The 25,286-nt window shown below is 50.4% G+C and overlaps 1 protein-coding gene across 3 annotated transcripts in view; it reads left to right on the top strand.

The window, feature by feature from the left end:
* EPHB4 (EPH receptor B4) overlaps positions 1 to 25,108 on the top strand; it is a 30,061-nt gene extending 4,953 nt beyond the window's left edge. The window contains exons 1-16 of one of the 3 annotated variants that reach the window (XM_044274083.1): positions 17,143 to 17,468; positions 18,267 to 18,337; positions 18,415 to 19,099; positions 20,746 to 20,901; positions 20,980 to 21,309; positions 21,393 to 21,529; positions 21,607 to 21,769; positions 21,839 to 21,959; positions 22,207 to 22,271; positions 22,398 to 22,511; positions 22,614 to 22,861; positions 23,348 to 23,563; positions 23,761 to 23,910; positions 23,992 to 24,185; positions 24,365 to 24,520; positions 24,607 to 25,108. In XM_044274083.1, coding sequence (XP_044130018.1) covers positions 18,275 to 18,337; positions 18,415 to 19,099; positions 20,746 to 20,901; positions 20,980 to 21,309; positions 21,393 to 21,529; positions 21,607 to 21,769; positions 21,839 to 21,959; positions 22,207 to 22,271; positions 22,398 to 22,511; positions 22,614 to 22,861; positions 23,348 to 23,563; positions 23,761 to 23,910; positions 23,992 to 24,185; positions 24,365 to 24,520; positions 24,607 to 24,721 — 2,913 coding nt within the window. In that variant the 5' untranslated portion in view covers positions 17,143 to 17,468; positions 18,267 to 18,274 and the 3' untranslated portion in view covers positions 24,722 to 25,108. Of the gene's footprint in view, positions 1 to 17,142; positions 17,469 to 18,266; positions 18,338 to 18,414; positions 19,100 to 20,745; positions 20,902 to 20,979; positions 21,310 to 21,392; positions 21,530 to 21,606; positions 21,770 to 21,838; positions 21,960 to 22,206; positions 22,272 to 22,397; positions 22,512 to 22,613; positions 22,862 to 23,347; positions 23,564 to 23,760; positions 23,911 to 23,991; positions 24,186 to 24,364; positions 24,521 to 24,606 lie in introns of those variants that run through there. The other 2 variants (XM_044274081.1, XM_044274082.1) reach the window with 2 other exon arrangements.
* Positions 25,109 to 25,286: the final 178 nt, after the last annotated feature.

The following is a 25,286-nucleotide window of genomic DNA, read 5'->3' as shown; positions in this document are numbered from 1 at the left end:
GGGGATGGATGCGGCAAAGGAGAAGCGCTCACTACACAGATCCAGACAGATTGTGAACAATATCTGACAGTAATGGGTCTTCTGTGTCTGTTTCACATCTTTGGGTTCAGATCCTGCAAAATGGGAGCAAAACCGAAAGTGTTGTTTATATTTTTGTTCAGTGTATATTACAGCGCAGTCTGAGACTGTATGGTACGTTACAGCGCAGTCTGAGACTGTATAGTGTGTTACAGCGCAGTCTGAGACTGTATAGTGTGTTACAGCGCAGTCTGAGACTGTATAGTGTGTTACAGTGCAGTCTGAGACTGTATAGTGTGTTACAGCGCAGTCTGAGACTGTATAGTGTGTTACAGCGCAGTCTGAGACTGTATAGTGTGTTACAGCGCAGTCTGAGACTGTATGGTACGTTACAGCGCAGTCTGAGACTGTATAGTGCGTTACAGCGCAGTCTGAGACTGTATAGTGCGTTACAGCGCAGTCTGAGACTGTATAGTATGTTACAGCGCAGTCTGAGACTGTATAGTGTGTTACAGCGCAGTCTGAGACTGTATAGTGTGTTACAGCGCAGTCTGAGACTGTATAGCGTGTTACAGCGCAGTCTGAGACTGTATAGCGTGTTACAGCGCAGTCTGAGACTGTATAGCGTGTTACAGCGCAGTCTGAGACTGTATAGCGTGTTACAGCGCAGTCTGAGACTGTATAGCGTGTTACAGCGCAGTCTGAGACTGTATAGTGTGTTACAGCGCAGTCTGAGACTGTATAGTGTGTTACAGCGCAGTCTGAGACTGTATAGTGTGTTACAGCGCAGTCTGAGACTGTATAGTGTGTTACAGCGCAGTCTGAGACTGTATAGTGTGTTACAGCGCAGTCTGAGACTGTATAGTGTGTTACAGCGCAGTCTGAGACTGTATAGTGTGTTACAGCGCAGTCTGAGACTGTATAGTGTGTTACAGCGCAGTCTGAGACTGTATAGTGTGTACAGCGCAGTCTGAGACTGTATAGTGTGTTACAGCGCAGTCTGAGACTGTATAGTACATTACAGCGCAGTCTGAGACTGTATAGTACATTACAGCGCAGTCTGAGACTGTATAGTGTTACAGCGCAGTCTGAGACTGTATAGTGTTACAGCGCAGTCTGAGACTGTATAGTGTTACAGCGCAGTCTGAGACTGTATAGTGTTACAGCGCAGTCTGAGACTGTATAGTACATTACAGCGCAGTCTGAGACTGTATAGTACATTACAGCGCAGTCTGAGACTGTATAGTATATTACAGCGCAGTCTGAGACTGTATAGTGTTACAGCGCAGTCTGAGACTGTATAGTGTGTTACAGCGCAGTCTGAGACTGTATAGTATGTTACAGCGCAGTCTGAGACTGTATAGTGTGTTACAGCGCAGTCTGAGACTGTATAGTGTGTTACAGCGCAGTCTGAGACTGTATAGTGTGTTACAGCGCAGTCTGAGACTGTATAGTATGTTACAGCGCAGTCTGAGACTGTATAGTATGTTACAGCGCAGTCTGAGACTGTATAGTGTGTTACAGCGCAGTCTGAGACTGTATAGTGTGTTACAGCGCAGTCTGAGACTGTATAGTGTGTTACAGCGCAGTCTGAGACTGTATAGTGTGTTACAGCGCAGTCTGAGACTGTATAGTGTGTTACAGCGCAGTCTGAGACTGTATAGTGTGTTACAGCGCAGTCTGAGACTGTATAGTGTGTTACAGCGCAGTCTGAGACTGTATAGTACATTACAGCGCAGTCTGAGACTGTATAGTACATTACAGCGCAGTCTGAGACTGTATAGTGTTACAGCGCAGTCTGAGACTGTATAGTGTTACAGCGCAGTCTGAGGACTAGGTGTTACAGCGCAGTCTGAGACTGTATAGTGTTACAGCGCAGTCTGAGACTGTATAGTACATTACAGCGCAGTCTGAGACTGTATAGTACATTACAGCGCAGTCTGAGACTGTATAGTACATTACAGCGCAGTCTGAGACTGTATAGTGTTACAGCGCAGTCTGAGACTGTATAGTGTTACAGCGCAGTCTGAGACTGTATAGTATGTTACAGCGCAGTCTGAGACTGTATAGTGTACAGCGCAGTCTGAGACTGTATAGTGTGTTACAGCGCAGTCTGAGACTGTATAGTGTGTTACAGCGCAGTCTGAGACTGTATAGTATGTTACAGCGCAGTCTGAGACTGTATAGTATGTTACAGCGCAGTCTGAGACTGTATAGTGTGTTACAGCGCAGTCTGAGACTGTATAGTGTGTTACAGCGCAGTCTGAGACTGTATAGTGTGTTACAGCGCAGTCTGAGACTGTATAGTGTGTTACAGCGCAGCCTGAGACTGTATAGTGTGTTACAGCGCAGTCTGAGACTGTATAGTGTGTTACAGCGCAGTCTGAGACTGTATAGTGTGTTACAGCGCAGTCTGAGACTGTATAGTGTGTTACAGCGCAGTCTGAGACTGTATAGTGTGTTACAGCGCAGTCTGAGACTGTATAGTGTGTTACAGCGCAGTCTGAGACTGTATGTGGTGTTACAGCGCAGTCTGAGACTGTATAGTGTGTTACAGCGCAGTCTGAGACTGTATAGTGTGTTACAGCGCAGTCTGAGACTGTATAGCGTGTTACAGCGCAGTCTGAGACTGTATAGCGTGTTACAGCGCAGTCTGAGACTGTATAGCGTGTTACAGCGCAGTCTGAGACTGTATAGCGTGTTACAGCGCAGTCTGAGACTGTATAGCGTGTTACAGCGCAGTCTGAGACTGTATAGCGTGTTACAGCGCAGTCTGAGACTGTATAGCGTGTTACAGCGCAGTCTGAGACTGTATAGCGTGTTACAGCGCAGTCTGACTACAGCGCAGTCTGAGACTGTATAGTGTGTTACAGCGCAGCCTGAGACTGTATAGTATATTACAGCGCAGTCTGAGACTGTATAGTGTGTTACAGCGCAGTCTGAGACTGTATAGTGTGTTACAGCGCAGTCTGAGACTGTATAGCGTGTTACAGCGCAGTCTGAGACTGTATAGCGTGTTACAGCGCAGTCTGAGACTGTATAGCGTGTTACAGCGCAGTCTGAGACTGTATAGCGTGTTACAGCGCAGTCTGACTACAGCACAGTCTGAGACTGTATAGTGTGTTACAGCGCAGTCTGAGACTGTATAGTGTGTTACAGCGCAGTCTGAGATTGTATAGCGTGTTACAGCGCAGTCTGAGACTGTATAGCATGTTACAGCGCAGTCTGAGACTGTATAGCGTGTTACAGCGCAGCCTGAGACTGTATAGCGTGTTACAGCGCAGTCTGAGACTGTATAGTGTGTTACAGCGCAGTCTGAGACTGTATAGTGTGTTACAGCGCAGTCTGAGACTGTATAGTGTGTTACAGCGCAGTCTGAGACTGTATAGTGTGTTACAGCGCAGTCTGAGACTGTATAGTGTGTTACAGCGCAGTCTGAGACTGTATAGTGTGTTACAGCGCAGTCTGAGACTGTATAGTGTGTTACAGCGCAGCTGAGACTGTATATGTGTTACAGCGCAGTCCTGAGACTGTATAGTGTTACAGCGCAGTCTGAGACTGTATAGTGTTACAGCGCAGTCTGAGACTGTATAGTACATTACAGCGCAGTCTGAGACTGTATAGTACATTACAGCGCAGTCTGAGACTGTATAGTATATTACAGCGCAGTCTGAGACTGTAATAGATAGTGTACAGCGCAGTCTGAGACTGTATAGTATGTTTACAGCGCAGTCTGAGACTGTATAGTGTGTTACAGCGCAGTCTGAGACTGTATAGTGTGTTACAGCGCAGTCTGAGACTGTATAGTGTGTTACAGCGCAGTCTGAGACTGTATAGTGTGTTACAGCGCAGTCTGAGACTGTATAGTTGTTACAGCGCAGTCTGAGACTGTAGTGTTACAGCGCAGTCTGAGACTGTATGTGTTACAGCGCAGTCTGAGACTGTATAGTGTGTACAGCGCAGTCTGAGACTGTATAGTGTGTTACAGCGCAGTCTGAGACTGTATAGTGTGTTACAGCGCAGTCTGAGACTGTATAGTGTGTTACAGCGCAGTCTGAGACTGTATAGTGTGTTACAGCGCAGTCTGAGACTGTATAGTGTGTTACAGCGCAGTCTGAGACTGTATAGTGTTACAGCGCAGTCTGAGACTGTATAGTGTTACAGCGCAGTCTGAGACTGTATAGTGTTACAGCGCAGTCTGAGACTGTATAGTGTTACAGCGCAGTCTGAGACTGTATAGTGTTACAGCGCAGTCTGAGACTGTATAGTGTGTTACAGCGCAGTCTGAGACTGTATAGTTACAGCGCAGTCTGAGACTGTATGTTTACAGCGCAGTCTGAGACTGTATAGTTACAGCGCAGTCTGACTTAGCGCAGTCTGAGACTGTATAGTGTGTTACAGCGCAGTCTGAGACTGTATAGTATGTTAAGCGCAGTCTGAGACTGTATAGGTGTTACAGCGCAGTCTGAGACTGTAGAGTGTTACAGCGCAGTCTGAGACTGTATAGTGTGTTACAGCGCAGTCGAGACTGTATAGTATGTACAGCGCAGTCTGAGACTGTATAGTATGTTACAGCGCAGTCTGAGACTGTATAGTGTGTTACAGCGCAGTCTGAGACTGTATAGTGTGTTACAGCGCAGTCTGAGACTGTATAGTGCTCCGTTACAGCGCAGCCTGAGAACTGTAAGTGTGTACAGCGCAGTCCTGAGACTGTATAGTGTGTTACAGCGCAGTCTGAGACTGTATAGTGTGTTACAGCGCAGTCTGAGACTGTATAGTGTGTTACAGCGCAGTCTGAGAACTGTATAGTGTGTTACAGCGCAGTCTGAGACTGTATAGTGTGTTACAGCGCAGTCTGAGACTGATAGTTGTGTTACAGCGCAGTCTGAGACTGTATAGTGTGTTACAGCGCAGTCTGAGACTGTATAGTGTGTTACAGCGCAGTCTGAGACTGTATAGCGTGTTACAGCGCAGTCTGAGACTGTATAGCGTGTTACAGCGCACGTCTGAGACTGTATAGCGTGTTACAGCGCAGTCTGAGACTGTATAGCGTGTTACAGCGCAGTCTGAGACTGTATAGCGTGTTACAGCGCAGTCTGAGACTGTATAGCGTGTTACAGCGCAGTCTGAGACTGTATAGCGTGTTACAGCGCAGTCTGAGACTGTATAGCGTGTTACAGCGCAGTCTGACTACAGCGCAGTCTGAGACTGTATAGTGTGTTACAGCGCAGCCTGAGACTGTATAGTATATACAGCGCAGTCTGAGACTGTATAGTGTGTTACAGCGCAGTCTGAGACTGTATAGTGTGTTACAGCGCAGTCTGAGACTGTATAGCGTGTTACAGCGCAGTCTGAGACTGTATAGCGTGTTACAGCGCAGTCTGAGACTGTATAGCGTGTTACAGCGCAGTCTGAGACTGTATAGCGTGTTACAGCGCAGTCTGACTACAGCACAGTCTGAGACTGTATAGTGTGTTACAGCGCAGTCTGAGACTGTATAGTGTGTTACAGCGCAGTCTGAGATTGTATAGCGTGTTACAGCGCAGTCTGAGACTGTATAGCATGTTACAGCGCAGTCTGAGACTGTATAGCGTGTTACAGCGCAGCCTGAGACTGTATAGCGTGTTACAGCGCAGTCTGAGACTGTATAGTGTGTTACAGCGCAGTCTGAGACTGTATAGTGTGTTACAGCGCAGTCTGAGACTGTATAGTGTGTTACAGCGCAGTCTGAGACTGTATAGTGTGTTACAGCGCAGTCTGAGACTGTATAGTGTGTTACAGCGCAGTCTGAGACTGTATAGTGTGTTACAGCGCAGTCTGAGACTGTATAGTGTGTTACAGCGCAGCCTGAGACTGTATAGTGTGTTACAGCGCAGTCTGAGACTGTATAGTGTGTTACAGCGCAGTCTGAGACTGTATGGTACGTTACAGCGCAGTCTGAGACTGTATAGTATGTTACAGCGCAGTCTGAGACTGTGTATAGTGTGTTACAGCGCAGTCTGAGACTGTGTATAGTGTGTTACAGCGCAGTCTGAGACTGTGTATAGTGTGTTACAGCGCAGTCTGAGACTGTGTATAGTGTGTTACAGCGCAGTCTGAGACTGTATAGTGTGTTACAGCGCAGTCTGAGACTGTATAGTGTGTTACAGCGCAGTCTGAGACTGTATAGCGTGTTACAGCGCAGTCTGAGACTGTATAGTGTGTTACAGCGCAGTCTGAGACTGTATAGTGTGTTACAGCGCAGTCTGAGACTGTATAGTGTGTTACAGCGCAGCCTGAGACTGTATAGCGTGTTACAGCGCAGTCTGAGACTGTATAGTGTGTTACAGCGCAGCCTGAGACTGTGTATAGTGTGTTACAGCGCAGCCTGAGACTGTATAGCGTGTTACAGCGCAGTCTGAGACTGTATAGCGTGTTACAGCGCAGTCTGAGACTGTATAGTGTGTTACAGCGCAGTCTGAGACTGTATAGTGTGTTACAGCGCAGTCTGAGACTGTATAGTGTGTTACAGCGCAGTCTGAGACTGTATAGTGTGTTACAGCGCAGTCTGAGACTGTATAGTATGTTACAGCGCAGTCTGAGACTGTATAGTGTGTTACAGCGCAGTCTGAGACTGTATAGTATATTACAGCGCAGTGTGAGACTGTATAGTGTGTTACAGCGCAGTCTGAGACTGTATAGCGTGTTACAGCGCAGTCTGAGACTGTATAGTGTGTTACAGCGCAGCCTGAGACTGTATAGTGTGTTACAGCGCAGCCTGAGACTGTATAGCGTGTTACAGCGCAGTCTGAGACTGTATAGTGTGTTACAGCGCAGTCTGAGACTGTATAGTGTGTTACAGCGCAGTCTGAGACTGTATAGTGTGTTACAGCGCAGTCTGAGACTGTATAGTGTGTTACAGCGCAGTCTGAGACTGTATAGTGTGTTACAGCGCAGTCTGAGACTGTATAGTATGTTACAGCGCAGTCTGAGACTGTATAGTGTGTTACAGCGCAGTCTGAGACAGTCATCTATGTACAGTCGTGGCCAAAAGTTTTGAGAATTACATAAATATTGGAAATGGGAAAAGTTTTTATAATAGCAATTTGCATATCCTCCAGAATGTTATGAAGAGGGATCAGATGAATTGCATCGTCCTTCTTTGCCATGAAAATTAACTTAATCCCCAAAAACCTTTCCACTGCATTTCATTGCTGTCATTAAAGGACCTGCTGAGATCCTGTCAGTAATCGTCTTGTTACTCAGGTGAGAATGTTGACGGAGCACAAGGCTGGAGATCATTATGTCAGGCTGATTGGGGTAAAATGGCAGACTTGACCTGTTAAAAGGAGGGTGATGCTTGAAATCATTGTTCTTCCATTGTTAACCATGGTGACCTGCAAAGAAACGCGTGCAGCCATCATTGCGTTGCATAAAAATGGCTTCACAGGCAAGGATATTGTGGCTACTAAGATTGCACCTCAATCAACAATTTATAGGATCATCAAGAACTTCCAAGAAAGAGGTTCAATTCTTGTTAAGAAGGCTTCAGGGCGTCCAAGAAAGTCCAACAAGCTCCAGGATCGTCTCCTAAAGAGGATTCAGCTGCGGGATCGGAGTGCCACCAGTGCAGAGCTTGCTCAGGAATGGCAGCAGGCAGGTGTGAGCGCATCTGCACGCACAGTGAGGCCAAGACTTTGGAAGATGGCCTGGTGTCAAGAAGGGCAGCAAAGAAGCCACTTCTCTCCGAAAAAAACATCAGGGACAGATTGATCTTCTGCAGAAAGTTTGGTGAATGGACGGCTGAGGACTGGGGCAAAGTCATATTCTCCGATAAAGACTCTTTCCGATTGTTTGGGGCATCAGGAGAAAGGCTTGTCCGGAGAAGAAAAGGTGAGCGCTACCATCAGTCCTGTGTCATGCCAACAGTAAAGCATCCTGAGACCATTCATGTGTGGGGTTGCTTCTCATCCAAGGGAGGGGGCTCACTCACAATTCTGCCCCAAAACACAGCCATGAATAAAGAATGGAACCAAAACACCCTCCAACAGCAACTTCTTCCAACAATCCAACAACAGTTTGGTGAAGAACAATGCATTTTCCAGCACGATGGAGCCCCGCGCCATAAGGCAAAGTGATAACTAAGTGGCTCGGGGACCAAAACGGTGACATTTTTGGTCCATGGCCTGGAAACCCCCCAGATCTTAATCCCATTGAGAACTTGTGGTCAATCCTCAAGAGGCGGGTGGACAAACAAAAACCCACTAATTCTGACAAACTGCAAGAAGTGATGATGAAAGAATGGGTTGTCAGTCAGGAATTGGCCCAGAAGGTGATTGAGAGCATGCGCAGTCGGATTGCAGAGGTCCTGAAGAAGAAGGGCCAACACTGCAAATACTGACTCTGCATAAATGTCATGTAATTGGCGATAAAAGCCTCTGAAACGTATGAAGTGCGAGTAATTATATTTCACTACATCACAGAAACAACTGAAACAAAGATCTAAAAGCAGTTTAGCAGCAAACTGTGAAAACTAATATTTGTGTCATCCTCAAAACTTCTGGCCACGACTGTACAGGAATGTAATATACAAACGCCCCATACTGGTGAGAGCTGCTAGGAGAGGACGCCTCTCCCCATCACACACATCTTCCAGGGTGTCCGGCAGGGGCCCCACCACCATGCAGGGGCCCCACCACCATGCAGGGGCCCCACCACCATGCAGGGGCCCCGGTCACATGACTCTGCTGAAGCTTGCAGTCCTGGGATCATTTTCTGGGAAGTCACCCTGACAATGGCGGCACTTTCTGGCCTGAGCTCGCACTTCCTGTAACACTGCAGAAACAAAGCGACTTCCCGGGAATCGTCATCGGGACCTTCACAAAGCTGAGATTCCCCCCCCCCCCCCCCCAGGTCCAGCTGTAATATACATAACTTATAATGTACAGGATGTATAACCTCATAACTGTATAACACAGGGATGCCCAACCTGCAGCCCTCCAGCTGTTGCAAAACTACAACTCCCAGCATCCCCAGGCAGCCTACAGCTGACAGCAGGACATGATGGGAATTGTAGTTTTACAACAGCTGGAGGGCCGCAGATTGGGCATCCCTGGTATAATATATCTACCCTGATGATGGCTCATATAATGTGGCGGAAATGGGCCCTGATGTGTATAATGGCCGGGTGATGGACCCCGATGATGTGTATAATGGCCGGGTGATGGGCCCCGATGATGTGTATAATGGCCGGGTGGTGGGCCCCGATGATGTGTATAATGTCCGGGTGGTGGGCCCCGATGATGTGTATAATGGCCGGGTGATGGACCCCGATGATGTGTATAATGTCCGGGTGGTGGGCCCCGATGATGTGTATAATGTCCGGGTGGTGGGCCCCCCGATGATGTGTATAATGTCCGGGTGGTGGGCCCCGATGATGTGTATAATGTCCGGGTGGTGGGCCCCGATGATGTGTATAATGTCCGGGTGGTGGGCCCCGATGATGTGTATAATGGCCGGGTGGTGGGCCCCGATGATGTGTATAATGGCCGGGTGGTGGGCCCCGATGATGTGTATAATGGCCGGGTGGTGGGCCCCGATGCTGTGTATAATGGCCGGGTGGTGGGCCCCGATGCTGTGTATAATGGCCGGGTGGTGGGCCCCGATGCTGTGTGTAATGGCCGGGTGGTGGGCCCCGATGCTGTGTGTAATGGCCGGGTGGTGGGCCCCGATGCTGTGTGTAATGGCCGGGTGGTGGGCCCCGATGCTGTGTGTAATGGCCGGGTGGTGGGCCCCGATGCTGTGTATAATGGCCGGGTGGTGGGCCCCGATGCTGTGTGTAATGGCCGGGTGGTGGGCCCCGATGCTGTGTGTAATGGCCGGGTGGTGGACCCCGAATATTATATTACAGTGCAGTGTGACTGTATAATGACACGTATAATGTCCGGGACATAGGCGCTGATGGCGCGTATAATATAGTCAGGTGATACCGCTTATAACGTAGAGTTTGGATTCGGCCCCGGAGTGGTGATGGGCAGTGGGGCCCCGTGTGATGACGCAGAGCTGCAGGCTATGTCGGAGGGTTAACAGCTGGAGACGTCTGATTCATTTCCAGGTCTGTCCTCACCTGAGATGTGTCTGGTGCCCCGGGCCCTGTGATCACGTATGAATCCGTGCCCCGTCATACGTGTCAGGAGCGCCCAGTACCTGCACGCCGCAAACCAGAGGTGGAGGGGGGGTCATCATGACGAGCCGACACAATCACCTATAGACCTGACTGTGTGTATATATTATAACCCTATTACATCACAGTGTTATACAGGTATATAATATAATGTGTGCTGTAGATTATAACACTATTACATCAGTGTTATACAGGTATATAATATGTGCTGTAGATTATAACCCTATTACATCACAGTGTTATACAGGTATATAATATGTGCTGTAGATTATAACACTATTACATCAGTGTTATACAGGTATATAATATAGTGTGTGCTGTAGATTATAACACTATTAGATCACAGTGTTATACAGGTATATAATGTGTGCTGTAGATTATAACCCTATTAGATCACGGTGTTATACAGGTATATAATATAATGTGTGCTGTAGATTATAACCCTATTAGATCAGTGTTATACAGGTATATAATATGTGCTGTAGATTATAACCCTATTACATCACAGTGTTATACAGGTATATAATATGTGCTGTAGATTATAACCCTATTAGATCACGGTGTTATACAGGTATATAATATGTGCTGTAGATTATAACACTATTAGATCACGGTGTTATACAGGTATATAATGTGTGCTGTAGATTATAACACTATTAGATCACGGTGTTATACAGGTATATAATATGTGCTGTAGATTATAACACTATTAGATCACGGTGTTATACAGGTATATAATGTGTGCTGTAGATTATAACACTATTAGATCACGGTGTTATACAGGTATATAATGTGTGCTGTAGATTATAACACTATTAGATCACGGTGTTATACAGGTATATAATGTGTGCTGTAGATTATAACACTATTAGATCACAGTGTTATACAGGTATATAATATAATGTGTGCTGTAGATTATAACCCTATTAGATCACGGTGTTATACAGGTATATAATGTGTGCTGTAGATTATAACACTATTAGATCACGGTGTTATACAGGTATATAATGTGTGCTGTAGATTATAACACTATTAGATCACAGTGTTATACAGGTATATAATGTGTGCTGTAGATTATAACCCTATTAGATCACAGTGTTATACAGGTATATAATATAATGTGTGCTGTAGATTATAACCCTATTAGATCAGTGTTATACAGGTATATAATGTGTGCTGTAGATTATAACCCTATTAGATCACAGTGTTATACAGGTATATAATATAATGTGTGCTGTAGATTATAACCCTATTAGATCACGGTGTTATACAGGTATATAATGTGTGCTGTAGATTATAACACTATTAGATCACGGTGTTATACAGGTATATAATGTGTGCTGTAGATTATAACACTATTAGATCACGGTGTTATACAGGTATATAATGTGTGCTGTAGATTATAACACTATTAGATCACGGTGTTATACAGGTATATAATATAGTGTGTGCTGTAGATTATAACACTATTAGATCACAGTGTTATACAGGTATATAATGTGTGCTGTAGATTATAACCCTATTAGATCACGGTGTTATACAGGTATATAATATAGTGTGTGCTGTAGATTATAACACTATTACATCACAGTGTTATACAGGTATATAATATAATGTGTGCTGTAGATTATAACACTATTAGATCAGTGTTATACAGGTATATAATATAATGTGTGCTGTAGATTATAACACTATTAGATCACGGTGTTATACAGGTATATAATATAGTGTGTGCTGTAGATTATAACACTATTAGATCACGGTGTTATACAGGTATATAATATAGTGTGTGCTGTAGATTATAACACTATTAGATCACAGTGTTATACAGGTATATAATATGTGCTGTAGATTATAACCCTATTAGATCACGGTGTTATACAGGTATATAATGTGTGCTGTAGATTATAACACTATTAGATCACGGTGTTATACAGGTATATAATATAGTGTGTGCTGTAGATTATAACACTATTAGATCACAGTGTTATACAGGTATATAATGTGTGCTGTAGATTATAACACTATTAGATCACAGTGTTATACAGGTATATAATGTGTGCTGTAGATTATAACCCTATTAGATCACGGTGTTATACAGGTATATAATATAGTGTGTGCTGTAGATTATAACACTATTAGATCACGGTGTTATACAGGTATATAATATAGTGTGTGCTGTAGATTATAACACTATTACATCACAGTGTTATACAGGTATATAATATAATGTGTGCTGTAGATTATAACACTATTAGATCAGTGTTATACAGGTATATAATATAGTGTGTGCTGTAGATTATAACACTATTAGATCAGTGTTATACAGGTATATAATATAATGTGTGCTGTAGATTATAACACTATTACATCACAGTGTTATACAGGTATATAATATGTGCTGTAGATTATAACACTATTAGATCACGGTGTTATGCAGGTATATAGTGTGTGCTGTAGATTATAACGCTATTAGATCAGTGTTATACAGGTATATAATATAATGTGTGCTGTAGATTATAACCCTATTACATCACAGTGTTATACAGGTATATAATATGTGCTGTAGATTATAACACTATTAGATCACGGTGTTATGCAGGTATATAGTGTGTGCTGTAGATTATAACGCTATTAGATCACGGTCTTATACTGGAGACTGTATCACTATTATACGGCGCTGTGTCTATATAGCCGGCGATTGCGTGTCTGGTGGCACACGTGTTTGTCTGCCCATCTGGTATATGAGGATTCACAGCCGGTACAGTGAAAGCTGCGTGTCCGCCTTCCCACAGCTCCACAGTCATTTCCCCCGGGGCAGCGCTCTCACCGTCTGCCAAGGTGGTAATTACCCATCCTCCTCCCTACGTATTCCCCGGGCACCTGGAATCATAGACACACCTAGAGTGCCTCATCTCCTCCTGCTCCATGACTCTGCAGGGGTCCTGTGTACCATATGTATCCTGCACGTGTATATATGGCTGCTTTGTATGTGTGCGGCTGTGTGTACGACTGTGTATATATGTGTGTGCGTCTGTGTCTGCCCTGTGTGTGCGGCTGTCAGCCCTGTGTGTGTGGCTGTCTGCCCTGTGTGTGTGTGTGCGGCTGTCTGCCCTGTGTGTGTGTGTGCGGCTGTCTGCCCTGTGTGTGTGTGTGTGCGGCTGTCTGCCCTGTGTGTGTGTGTGCGGCTGTCTGCCCTGTGTGTGTGTGTGCGGCTGTCTGCCCTGTGTGTGTGTGTGCGGCTGTCTGCCCTGTGTGTGTGTGCGGCTGTGTCTGCCCTGTGTGTGTGCGCGGCTGTCTGCCCTGTGTGTACGACTGTGTATATATGTGTGTGTGTGTGTGTGTGTGTGCGGCTGTCTGCCCTGTGTGTGTGTGTGTGCGGCTGTCTGCCCTGTGTGTGTGTGTGCGGCTGTCTGCCCTGTGTGTGTGTGTGCGGCTGTCTGCCCTGTGTGTGTGTGTGCGGCTGTCTGCCCTGTGTGTGTGTGTGCGGCTGTCTGCCCTGTGTGTGTGTGTGTGTGCGGCTGTCTGCCCTGTGTGTGTGTGTGTGTGCGGCTGTCTGCCCTGTGTGTGTGTGCGGCTGTGTCTGCCCTGTGTGTGTGTGCGGCTGTGTCTGCCCTGTGTGTGTGTGCGGCTGTGTCTGCCCTGTGTGTGTGTGCGGCTGTGTCTGCCCTGTGTGTGTGTGCGGCTGTGTCTGCCCTGTGTGTGTGCGGCTGTGTCTGCCCTGTGTGTGTGCGGCTGTGTCTGCCCTGTGTGTGTGCGGCTGTCTGCTCTGTGTGTTGTGTGTGCGGCTGTCTGCCCTGTGTGTGTGTGTGCGGCTGTCTGCCCTGTGTGTGTGTGTGCGGCTGTCTGCCCTGTGTGTGTGTGTGTGCGGCTGTCTGCCCTGTGTGTGTGTGTGCGGCTGTCTGCCCTGTGTGTGTGCGCGGCTGTCTGCCCTGTGTGTACGACTGTGTATATATGTGTGTGTGGCTGTCTGCCCTGTGTGTGTGTGTGCGGCTGTCTGCCCTGTGTGTGTGTGTGCGGCTGTCTGCCCTGTGTGTGTGTGTGTGCGGCTGTCTGCCCTGTGTGTGTGTGCGGCTGTCTGCCCTGTGTGTGTGTGTGCGGCTGTCTGCCCTGTGTGTGTGTGTGCGGCTGTCTGCCCTGTGTGTGTGTGTGTGCGGCTGTCTGCCCTGTGTGTGTGTGTGCGGCTGTCTGCCCTGTGTGTGTGTGTGCGGCTGTCTGCCCTGTGTGTGTGTGTGCGGCTGTGTCTGCCCTGTGTGTGTGCGCGGCTGTCTGCCCTGTGTGTACGACTGTGTATATATGTGTGTGTGTGTGTGTGCGGCTGTCTGCCCTGTGTGTGTGTGTGCGGCTGTCTGCCCTGTGTGTGTGTGTGCGGCTGTCTGCCCTGTGTGTGTGTGTGCGGCTGTCTGCCCTGTGTGTGTGTGTGCGGCTGTCTGCCCTGTGTGTGTGTGTGCGGCTGTCTGCCCTGTGTGTGTGTGTGCGGCTGTGTCTGCCCTGTGTGTGTGCGGCTGTTGTGACACAGTGAGAGGTTTGGTCTGGGAAAACAGGTATTTTCCTCCCAGCATGAGCGGCTGGGCTGATTTACAGTCAGGTGAGGTCAAATACCGGACTGGAGTTTAAATGCCGGTCTGGGTTTTGGCAGCACCTGGCTGTCCTTAAATAGGCAGCTGGGCTCAGAAGCCATGTCTCTGGTCTCTGTGTTGGGATCTGGAAGCCTTGTGTCTGGAGGAAGGCTTGCTACCTGTTTGGGGTTAAAACAGCTTGGTGCTGCTGTCAGCAAGGACTCTTTGAGGCAGAATTGCCGCACGGTGTGAATTACCACCAACATCGCGAGGTGACTTTTTGCTTGTTTTGTCACTTGCCTAAAGTGTGAATAAAACACTGAACTGTTTGATCCAAAGAACTTGTTGTTGCCTCTGTACTGTGTCCGCTAATCCTGTCTACCAGAGCGAAACCCCACAGTATGTGTGTGACTGCGTGTGTGTATATATACCCGGTATGTGTGTGACTGTGTGCGTGTGTGTATATACCCGGTATGTGTGTGACTGTGTGCGTGTGTGTATATACCCGGTATGTGTGTGACTGTGTGCGCGTGTGTGTATACACCCGGTATGTGTGTGTATACACCCGGTATGTGTGTGACTGTGTGCGCGTGTGTGTATACACCCGGTATGTGTGTGACTGTGTGCGCGTGTGTGTATACACCCGGTATGTGTGTGACTGTGTGCGCGTGTGTGTATACACCCGGTATGTGTGTGACTGTGTGCGCGTGTGTGTATACACCCGGTATGTGTGTGACTGTGTGTGTATATACCCGGTATCTGTGTCTGTGTGTGTGACTGTGTGCGCGTGTGTGTATACAGTACAGACCAGAAGTTTGGAGACACCTTCTCATTCAAAGAGTTTTCTTTATTTTCATGACTATGACAATTGTAGATTCGCACTGAAGGCATCAAAACTATGAATTATCACATGTGGAATTATATACATAACAAACAAGTGTGAAACAACTGAAAATATGTCATATTCTAGGTTCTTCACAGTAGCCACCTTTTGCTTTGATTACTGCTTTGCACACTCTTGGCATTCTCTTGATGAACTTCAGGAGGTAGTCACCTGAAATGGTCTTCCAACAGTCTTGAAGGAGTTCCCAGAGATGCTTAGCACTTGTTGGCCCTTTTGCCTTCACTCTGCGGTCCAGCTCACCCCAAACCATCTCAATTGGGTTCAGGTCCGGTGACTGTGGAGGCCAGGTCATCTGGCGCAGCACCCCATCACTCTCCTTCATGGTCAAATAGCCCTTACACAGCCTGGAGGTGTTTGGGGTCATTGTCCTGTTGAAAAATAAATGATGGTCCAACTAAACGCAAACCGGATGGAATAGCATGCCGCTGCAAGATGCTGTGGTAGCCATGCTGGTTCACTATGCCTTCAATTTTGAATAAATCCCCAACAGTGTCCCCAGCAAAGCCCCCCCACACCATCACACCTCCTCCTCCATGCTTCACGGTGGGAACCAGGCATGTAGAGTCCATCCGTTCACCTTTTCTGCGTCGCACAAAGACACGGTGGTTGGAACCAAAGATCTCAAACTTGGACTCATCAGACCAAAGCACAGATTTCCACTGGTCTAATGTCCATTCCTTGTGTTCTTTAGCCCAAACAAGTCTCTTCTGCTTGTTGTCTGTCCTTAGCAGTGGTTTCCTAGCAGATCTTCTACCATGAAGGCCTGATTCACACAGTCTCCTCTTAGCAGTTGTTCTAGAGATGTGTCTGCTGCTAGAACTCTGGGTGGCATTGACCTGGTCTCTAATCTGAGCTGCTGTTAACCTGCGATTTCTGAGGCTGGTGACTCGGATGAACTTCTCCTCTGCAGCAGAGGTGACTCTTGGTCTTCCTTTCCTGGGGCGGTCCGCATGTGAGCCAGTTTCTTTGTAGCGCTTGATGGTTTTTGTGACTGCACTTGGGGACACTTTCAAAGTTTTCCCAATTTTTCGGACTGACTGACCTTCATTTCTTAAAGTAATGATGGCCACTCACGTTTTTCTTTACTTAGCTGCTTTTTTCTTGCCATAATACAAATTCTAACAGTCTATTCAGTAGGACTATCAGCTGTGTATCCACCTGACTTCTCCACAACGCAACTGATGGTCCCAACCCCATTTATAAGGCAAGAAATCCCACTTATTAAACCTGACAGGGCACACCTGTGAAGTGAAGACCATCTCAGGTGACTACCTCTTGAAGCTCATCAAGAGAATGCCAAGAGTGTGCAAAGCAGTAATCAAAGCAAAAGGCGGCTACTGTGAAGAACCTAGAATATGACATATTTTCAGTTGTTTCACACTTTTTTGTTATGTATATAATTCCACATGTGATAATTCATAGTTTTGATGCCTTCAGTGCGAATCTACAATTGTCATAGTCATGAAAATAAAGAAAACTCTTTGAATGAGAAGAAAGTGCGTCCAAACTTCTGGTCTGTACTGTATAAGTGATGAGAATGTCTGTACTGTACCCGGTATCTGTGTGACTGCATGTATGTAGCATGTTTACCTAACCCTCCAATACACCTGAAACATGAGCCTGGAAATCTGCCCCATGGCAGTTAACCCTTTCCTGAGTGGGCACAGATCAGGGATGCCCAGTATCACATGTGACTATGTCCCACCCCTTGTGTTTATAGAGCGGTGATAACGTCCCCGTGCCCTTGTCCCCCGTCCCGGAGACACGCTGGCATTCAGGAGTCAATATTTACCCGTCGTATCACAGCTTTCCACTACGTATCGCTGTATGTACCAAGCTGCTGTCATCTGTTGCACCGCACGTGTACCAGCCGCGCACTGCCACGCCGCACGTGTACCTGTTGGGTCGGGGTTCACCTGTCAGGAGGGCAGCGGGGAGCTGTGTAGGTCGCGGTTCACCTGTCAGGGGGCGGTGGGGGGCTGTGTAGGTGGGGGCTCACCTGTCGGGGGGGCTGTGTAGGTGGGGGTTCCCCTGTTGGGGGGGGCTGTGTAGGTGGGGGTTCCCCTGTTGGGGGGGGCTGTGTAGGTGGGGGTTCCCCTGTTGGGGGGGGCTGTGTAGGTGGGGGTTCCCCTGTGGGGGGGGCTGTGTAGGTGGGGGTTCACCTGTGGGGGGGGCTGTGTAGGTGGGGGTTCACCTGTCGGGGGGGCTGTGTAGGTGGGGGTTCACCTGTCGGGGGGGCTGTGTAGGTGGGGGTTCACCTGTCGGGGGGGCTGTGTAGGTGGGGGTTCACCTGTCGGGGGGGCTGTGTAGGTGGGGGTTCACCTGTCGGGGGGGCTGTGTAGGTGGGGGTTCACCTGTCGGGGGGCTGTGTAGGTGGGGGTTCCCCTGCCGGGAGGGCGGCGGGGGGGCTGTGTAGGTGGGGGTTCCCCTGCCGGGAGGGCGGCGGGGGGGCTGTGTAGGTGGGGGTTCACCTGTCGGGGGGGCTGTGTAGGTGGGGGTTCCCCTGTCGGGAGGGCGGCGGGGGGGCTGTGTAGGTGGGGGTTCCCCTGTCGGGAGGGCGGTGTAGGTGGGGGTTCACCTGTCAGGAGGGCAGTGGTCTCTGACATCATCTGTCTTTTTGCAGTCACGCTTATGAACACCAAGCTGGAGACCTCGGACCTCCGCTGGACCACGTACCCCCGAGTGGACAGCCAGGTAGTGTGGAGTCCCATCATCCTCCCCTTCCAGCCTTCCACTACCACTCTCATCATTTGCCTTTCCTTCTCTTGTAGTGGGACGAGACCTCGGGCTTGGATGAGGAGCAGACCCCCGTCCGCACTTATGAGATCTGCAACCTGCACCTTCCGGACCAGAACAACTGGCTGCGGACCGGCTACATCTCGCGAGGCCCCGCCCACCATGTCTACGTGGAGATCACCTTCACTATGATGGAGTGCGCCTCCATCGCCCGCGCCGGCCGCTCCTGTAAGGAGACCTTTAACCTCTACTACTACCCAGCCAACGCTGACATTGCCAACGACCATTTCCCGAAATGGATGGAAAATCCCTGGATCAAAGTAGACACGGTGGCTGCGGACACTTTGGCGCGGCCCAGCGCGCGTGGGGGCGGAGCCTCCACGCGCTCCAATGTCAAGACTCTGCGTCTGGGTCCTCTGAAGGAGAGCGGCTTCTACCTGGCGTTCCTGGATCAGGGGGCATGCATGGCGGTGCTGGCTGTGCGGGTGTTTTACCGCCTGTGCCCGGCCGTGGTAGCATCGCTGGCCAGTTTCCCCGAGACTGTTCCCGCAGGACTGGTGGTGTCAGCAGAGGGCAGCTGCGTGGACGGCGCCGAGGGCTCGCTCGGGAGACGCCCCATCATGTACTGCCGGGAGGACGGAGAGTGGGCCAAACCCGCAGCAGGCGAGTGCATCTGTGTGGCCGGGCGAGAAGAGAAGGACGGCCGTACCAAGTGCACAGGTGAGAGGGGGGCACACTGTATGATGTGGGGGGTGAACGGTCTGTACAGATGGCGGGGGAGGGGCAGCGCTGTCAGTGCTCGCTGCTCTGAGGTGTCATAGACAAAAGGGATGTGGAATGTCAGGTATGTGCGGGGAGGGGGAGCGGGCAGGAAGTATGGAGGGGGCCAAATTATACCGAATCTGAGACCACCGCTCGCTTAACCCTTCACCAGTGTGAGAGAGACCAGTGCTCGCTTAACCCTTCATTGGTGTGAGACAAACTACCGCTGCTTAACCCTTTACCAGTGTGAGAGACCACCGCTCGCTTAACCCTTTACCAGTGTGAGAGACCACCGCTCGCTTAACCCTTTACCAGTGTGAGAGACCACTGCTCGCTTAACCCTTCACCAGTGTGAGAGAGACCAGTGCTCGCTTAACCCTTCATCGGTGTGAGACAAACTACCGCTGCTTAACCCTTTACCGGTGTGAGAGACCACCGCTCGCTTAACCCTCTACCGGTGTGAGAGGGACCACGGCTCGCTTAACCCTTCTCCGGTGTGAGAGGGACCACGGCTCGCTTAACCCTTCTCCGGTGTGAGAGGGACCACGGCTCGCTTAACCCTTCTCCGGTGTGAGAGGGACCACGGCTCGCTTAACCCTTCTCCGGTGTGAGAGGGACCACCGCTCGCTTAACCCTTCTCCGGTATGAGAGGGACCACCGCTCGCTTAACCCTTCTCCGGTGTGAGAGGGACCACCGCTCGCTTAACCCTTCTCCGGTGTGAGAGGGACCACCGCTCGCTTAACCCTTCTCCGGTGTAAGGGACCTCCGCTCGCTTAACCCTTCTCCGGTGTGAGAGGGAGCACCGCTCGCTTAACCCTTCTCCGGTGTGAGAGGGACCACCGCTCGCTTAACCCTTCTCCGGTGTGAGAGGGACCACCGCTCGCTTAACCCTTCTCCGGTGTAAGAGGGACCACCGCTCGCTTAACCCTTCTCCGGTGTAAGAGGGACCACCGCTCGCTTAACCCTTCTCCGGTGTGAGAGGGACCACCGCTCGCTTAACCCTTCTCCGGTGTGAGAGGGACCACCGCTCGCTTAACCCTTCTCCGGTGTAAGAGGGACCACCGCTCGCTTAACCCTTCTCCGGTGTGAGAGGGACCACCGCTCGCTTAACCCTTCTCCGGTGTGAGAGGGACCACCGCTCGCTTAACCCTTCTCCGGTGTGAGAGGGACCACCGCTCGCTTAACCCTTCTCCGGTGTGAGAGGGACCACCGCTCGCTTAACCCTTCTCCGGTGTGAGAGGGACCACCGCTCGCTTAACCCTTCTCCGGTGTGAGAGGGACCACCGCTCGCTTAACCCTTCTCCGGTGTGAGAGGGACCACCGCTCGCTTAACCCTTCTCCGGTGTGAGAGGGACCACCGCTCGCTTAACCCTTCTCCGGTGTGAGAGGGACCACCGCTCGCTTAACCCTTCTCCTGTATGAGAGAGAGAGAGACACACCGTCGCTCGCTTAACCCTTCTTTCTCGGAGTTGTATGCGGAGCTGCAGTTCCAGGCACAGCCTTTGGACTGCAGTGGCGCTGTATCTCCTGCAGTAGTATACCCATCACACAGGTGTGACTTGTCCTGAAGAGCTCACGCTCCGCTGTGTTCCTCTCTGTGTAGCTTGCTCTCCTGGATATTTTAAGCCAAAGGTTGGGGAGTCCCTCTGCCAGATGTGTCCTCAGAACAGCCTCTCTACCACCGCTGGAGCGACCATGTGCAACTGCAAAGCGGGGTACTACCGAGCCCCCGGGGACCCGGTGACTGCACCTTGCACCAGTGAGTACCTGTCTACAGAGTGTCTCCCCCTGTGGTCACATACGGCAGTGCAGCCTGACCCCATCTTCTCTCCTCCAGAGCCTCCTTCTACCCCTCGCAGCATTGTTTCTAGTGTGAACGGATCCATGGTGGATCTGGACTGGAGCGAGCCTCTGGATTCTGGCGGGCGCTCGGACCTGTACTACGAGGTGTTGTGCTCGGAGTATGCTCTAGGTGGGGGCTGGGTCCCCTGTACCCGCCTGGCCTTCACACCAAGGCCTCAAAAACTAACGGAACGTAAGCTGCGCGTGTCCGGACTGCGCCCACAAGTCATCTACAACTTCCGGGTCCTGGCACTGAATGGCGTGTCTGAGCGCACCGGTGCTGCGGCGATGGGGGAGGAGCTGAACGTCACCATTGACCGAGACCGTGAGTTGACCCCAATAGTGCTGTCTACATGTGAAGAGGCCTCTAGGCCGGGGCATTAACCCTGTTATTTCTCTGTCCTGCAGTTCCTCACGCGGTGACGGGTATCCAGCAGATTGCAGCCTCCGCATCCTCCTTGTCCTTGAAGTGGATCCCACCGCCCCCCCCACAGTCTCCGAACATGGGGAACATTCTGGATTATGAAGTCAAGTACTTTGAGAAGGTAAGGTGGGACGCGGAGGGCACCCCCTATTACCAGGGGGAGACCCAGAGTGCCAATGGATGGTGTCTCCTCCCCAGGATCAAGAGAAGCCGCTCATCATGTTCCTGAAGGCCTCCGGTAACGAGGCGAAGCTGGTGGGACTGCGCGCAGGGACTATGTACACAGTGCAGGTGCGGGCCAGGACCAACGCCGGCTACGGGGCATTTAGTGGAGACAGTGTGTTCCAGACGCTCCCACTGGGTAAGTCGGGGGCACAAATGTCACCCTAAGTGTTGTCCGGGCGCCCGTAACCGTCCTGTGTACTTACAGGGGAATTTCTTCTTCCAGACCCAGAGAAGGCCCAGCCGCAGGTGGAGCTCATAGCTGGGACCGTGGGGGTGGGGACTGTTCTAATCCTTATCGTCATCGTTACCGCAGTGGTGTGTGTGAGGTAAGTGACCCTGCAATGTCGCCAGATCCACTCCCCTCATACCACAGTAACATCTATTACTGCTGACAACCAGTCTGAGAGAGGTAGTCACAGCCCCGCCCCCTGCAGTGACATGTGATCAGACGTGTGAGTGGTTGTCACAGCCCCGCCCCTTGTATGAGGCGATACTGGCCACAATGTATGTATAATAGAAGTGATTCCGGCATTTGCCGTTTCCTCTGACATTCCGGCGGCTCTGTTTGTACAGGAGGCACGGGAGTAACAAGGAGCCGGAGTATTCGGATAAACCGGGCCAGTACCTCATTGGTCACGGTAAGTGCTATGTTACATACATGTCCATGTCACGACTTGTGGATAGAGCTCTTCCGTGTCCTGGAGATGGCTAGTTGCCGGTTTCCAGAGTCTTGTGTCCTCATTAATCGCGTTGTTTTGTCTCAGGTACAAAGTTGTACATTGATCCGTTCACCTACGAGGACCCCAACGAGGCCGTGAGAGAATTTGCTAAAGAGATTGATGTTTCCTATGTGAAAATCGAGGAAGTGATAGGCGCTGGTGAGTAGATGTGGGGGTTGGAGGACCTCTCTGCTGGTGAACGGATGGAGTCATGGAAGGACGGGGGCCTGTTTATCTCCACGCTGACAGTCTCTCTTACAGGGGAGTTTGGAGAGGTCTGCCGGGGGCGTCTTAAGGTTCCAGGGAAGAAGGAGAATTACGTGGCTATCAAAACGCTGAAGGGCGGTTACACCGAGCGCCAACGCCGGGAGTTCCTGAGCGAGGCCAGCATCATGGGACAATTCCACCACCCCAATATCATCCACCTGGAAGGAGTCATCACCAACAACTGTCCTGTCATGATAATCACAGAGTACATGGAGAATGGCGCCCTGGACTCCTTTCTCCGGGTGAGGCAGCTTCTAGTGTGAACAGGCTGGTGGAAAGTCCGGTAGAGGAAAGTCTATTGACAATGGTGTAGACGTCTTATGGAGCAGTCTTCCAAGGGTTTACTGGATGTTGGAGTAGAGTCCGTCAGAGGATTCTTTCAGTAGGTTCCATTATCAGGTGGTTAGAGAAGTCTCTGTTGTCGGGTGGTTGGAGCAGGGTCCATTATCGGGTGGTTGGAGCAGGGTCTGTGGTTGGAGCAGGGTCCGTGGTTGGAGCAGGGTCCATGTTCGGGTGGTTGGAGCAGGGTCCATTATCGAATGACTTGAGTGGTTGGAGCAGGGTCCATTATCGGGTGGTTGGAGCGGCCTCTGTGGTCGGGTGGTTGGAGCGCGGTCTGTGGTCGGGTGGTTGGAGCGTGGCCTGTGGTTGGAGCGTGCTCCGCGGTCGGGTGGAGTTGCATCTGCTGCAGAATAATAATAAACTTCCTGTTCCTTTTATGTTTGCAGCAAAACGATGGCCAGTTTACCCCCATCCAGCTGGTTGGGATGCTCCGGGGAATTGCCTCCGGGATGCGCTACCTGGCAGAGATGAATTACGTTCACCGAGACCTGGCGGCGCGGAACATTTTGGTGAACAGTAACTTAGTTTGCAAAGTGTCCGATTTTGGATTGTCCCGTTTCTTACAAGAGGGATCCACTGACCCAACGTACACGTCCTGCCTGGTGAGGAATGGCCAGCGGGTTGGAGGTGGGGTATGTCCAGGGTGGCAGGGATTCATCTTAAAGGGGAAGACTCCTGGCCATGTCTGTAACTGTGACAGTGTATCAGAGTGGCCCTCTTCATCTTCCTCCAGCGGTGGGACCAGTGGTGGATGGGACAATGTAATAATAGCGCCTCCTGCTCCGGTCTCTCGTCTCAGGGCGGTAAAATACCAATCAGATGGACAGCGCCAGAAGCCATCGCCTTCCGCAAGTTCACTTCAGCCAGTGACGTCTGGGGCTACGGCATAGTCATGTGGGAGGTGATGTCGTTCGGAGAACGTCCGTACTGGGACATGTCCAATCAAGATGTGAGTCCAGGGGCCTGTGGTGTGCGGGGGGCGGGGGCAGGGAGTGAATGTCCAGTCACTGATGTCTTCTGCTTCCCTTAGGTCATCAATGCCATCGAGCAGGATTACCGGCTGCCCGCTCCGCCAGACTGCCCGTCCGCTCTTCACCAGCTGATGCTGGACTGCTGGCAGCGCGACCGGGCCGCCCGTCCTCGCTTCACCGAGATCGTCAGCGCTCTGGACAAACTCATCCGCAACCCAGCTAGCCTGAAGATTACTGCGCGGGAGCAGCCGGGGTAAGAGGGGGGCCTCCAGGGAGGAAGGGGTTAGGAACGGAGCATTGTGAGGATGTGTGAGTTCTGCTCTGCAGGTCAGGCCGGGGGTCAGCGCTGGCAGGAAGCAGAGGAAGTTTCTGGGCGTAGCGCAGATAATGGGGTGATTGTGATGTCGCCAGTGTCCGTCTCTCTCTCCGCAGAAGCTCCCAGCCGCTGCTCGACCAGCGAACGCCCCACTACTCCTCCTTCTCCTCCGTGGGCGAGTGGCTACATGCCATCAAAATGGGGCGATACGAAGAAGGATTCAGGAACGCCGGATTTACCACCTTCAGCCGCGTGCGGCAGATGACCACAGAGTACGTGATTGTGGCTATGCAATGTATGGCGGGGGGCGCCAGAGAGCGCTGCACGGTATTAAGTCATGTGACTTGTGTTCCCCTAGAGATCTGCTGCGGATCGGGGTCACCCTGGCCGGACATCAGAAGAAGATTCTGTCCAGTCTCCAGCAGATTGTGCCGGCCGAGAAGGTCTCCGGAGGCTCCGCGCCCTTCTACTGAGTAGCTGCAGCTGATCGTTGGATGTTGCCATGACTACAACCGCCATGACACTGCAGTGGGTGGAGCCATCTCGGACTATAGCGGTTTAAATTCTGCGCTGCCTTGTGCCAACCTCTACCCCGGAGGCTGCCGTATCGAGTCTGGGCTCCGGCCCGGAACCTTGTGCCTTAATTGACCATTCCGAAGTGACCTTATCTGACCCCTGGAGACTGCAGGACTATGCCCGCCTGGGCCAACTGGTGCTCCTGACTTTCCTGCCAGGCCCCGGAGCCGTCCTCCAGGATCACTGTGAATCCAGGGGTCCCCGGGACTGTGTACCCCCTGTACATAGCTGTATATTCATCATGATCTCGCATTTTTATATTAAATTATTTGATAATAAAAAGATCAGCAAAACTAGATTATTGGGGAACAAAGGGTTAAAGAGTCGCTGCTGGTTAATGCAGCTGACTGATGTAAAGGTCCAGCTGTGGGCCCCGCACATATACTCCGTCCTCAGCCAAGATGGCCGCCGCGACCGTTCCTGGAGGGATCGGCAGGATGATGTTCCAGAGGAGTCGGGGCC

Source organism: Bufo gargarizans, unplaced genomic scaffold, assembly GCF_014858855.1.
Source record: "Bufo gargarizans isolate SCDJY-AF-19 unplaced genomic scaffold, ASM1485885v1 original_scaffold_1457_pilon, whole genome shotgun sequence".
NCBI lineage: Eukaryota > Metazoa > Chordata > Amphibia > Anura > Bufonidae > Bufo > Bufo gargarizans.
This window is presented reverse-complemented; position numbering and strand designations above follow the sequence as displayed.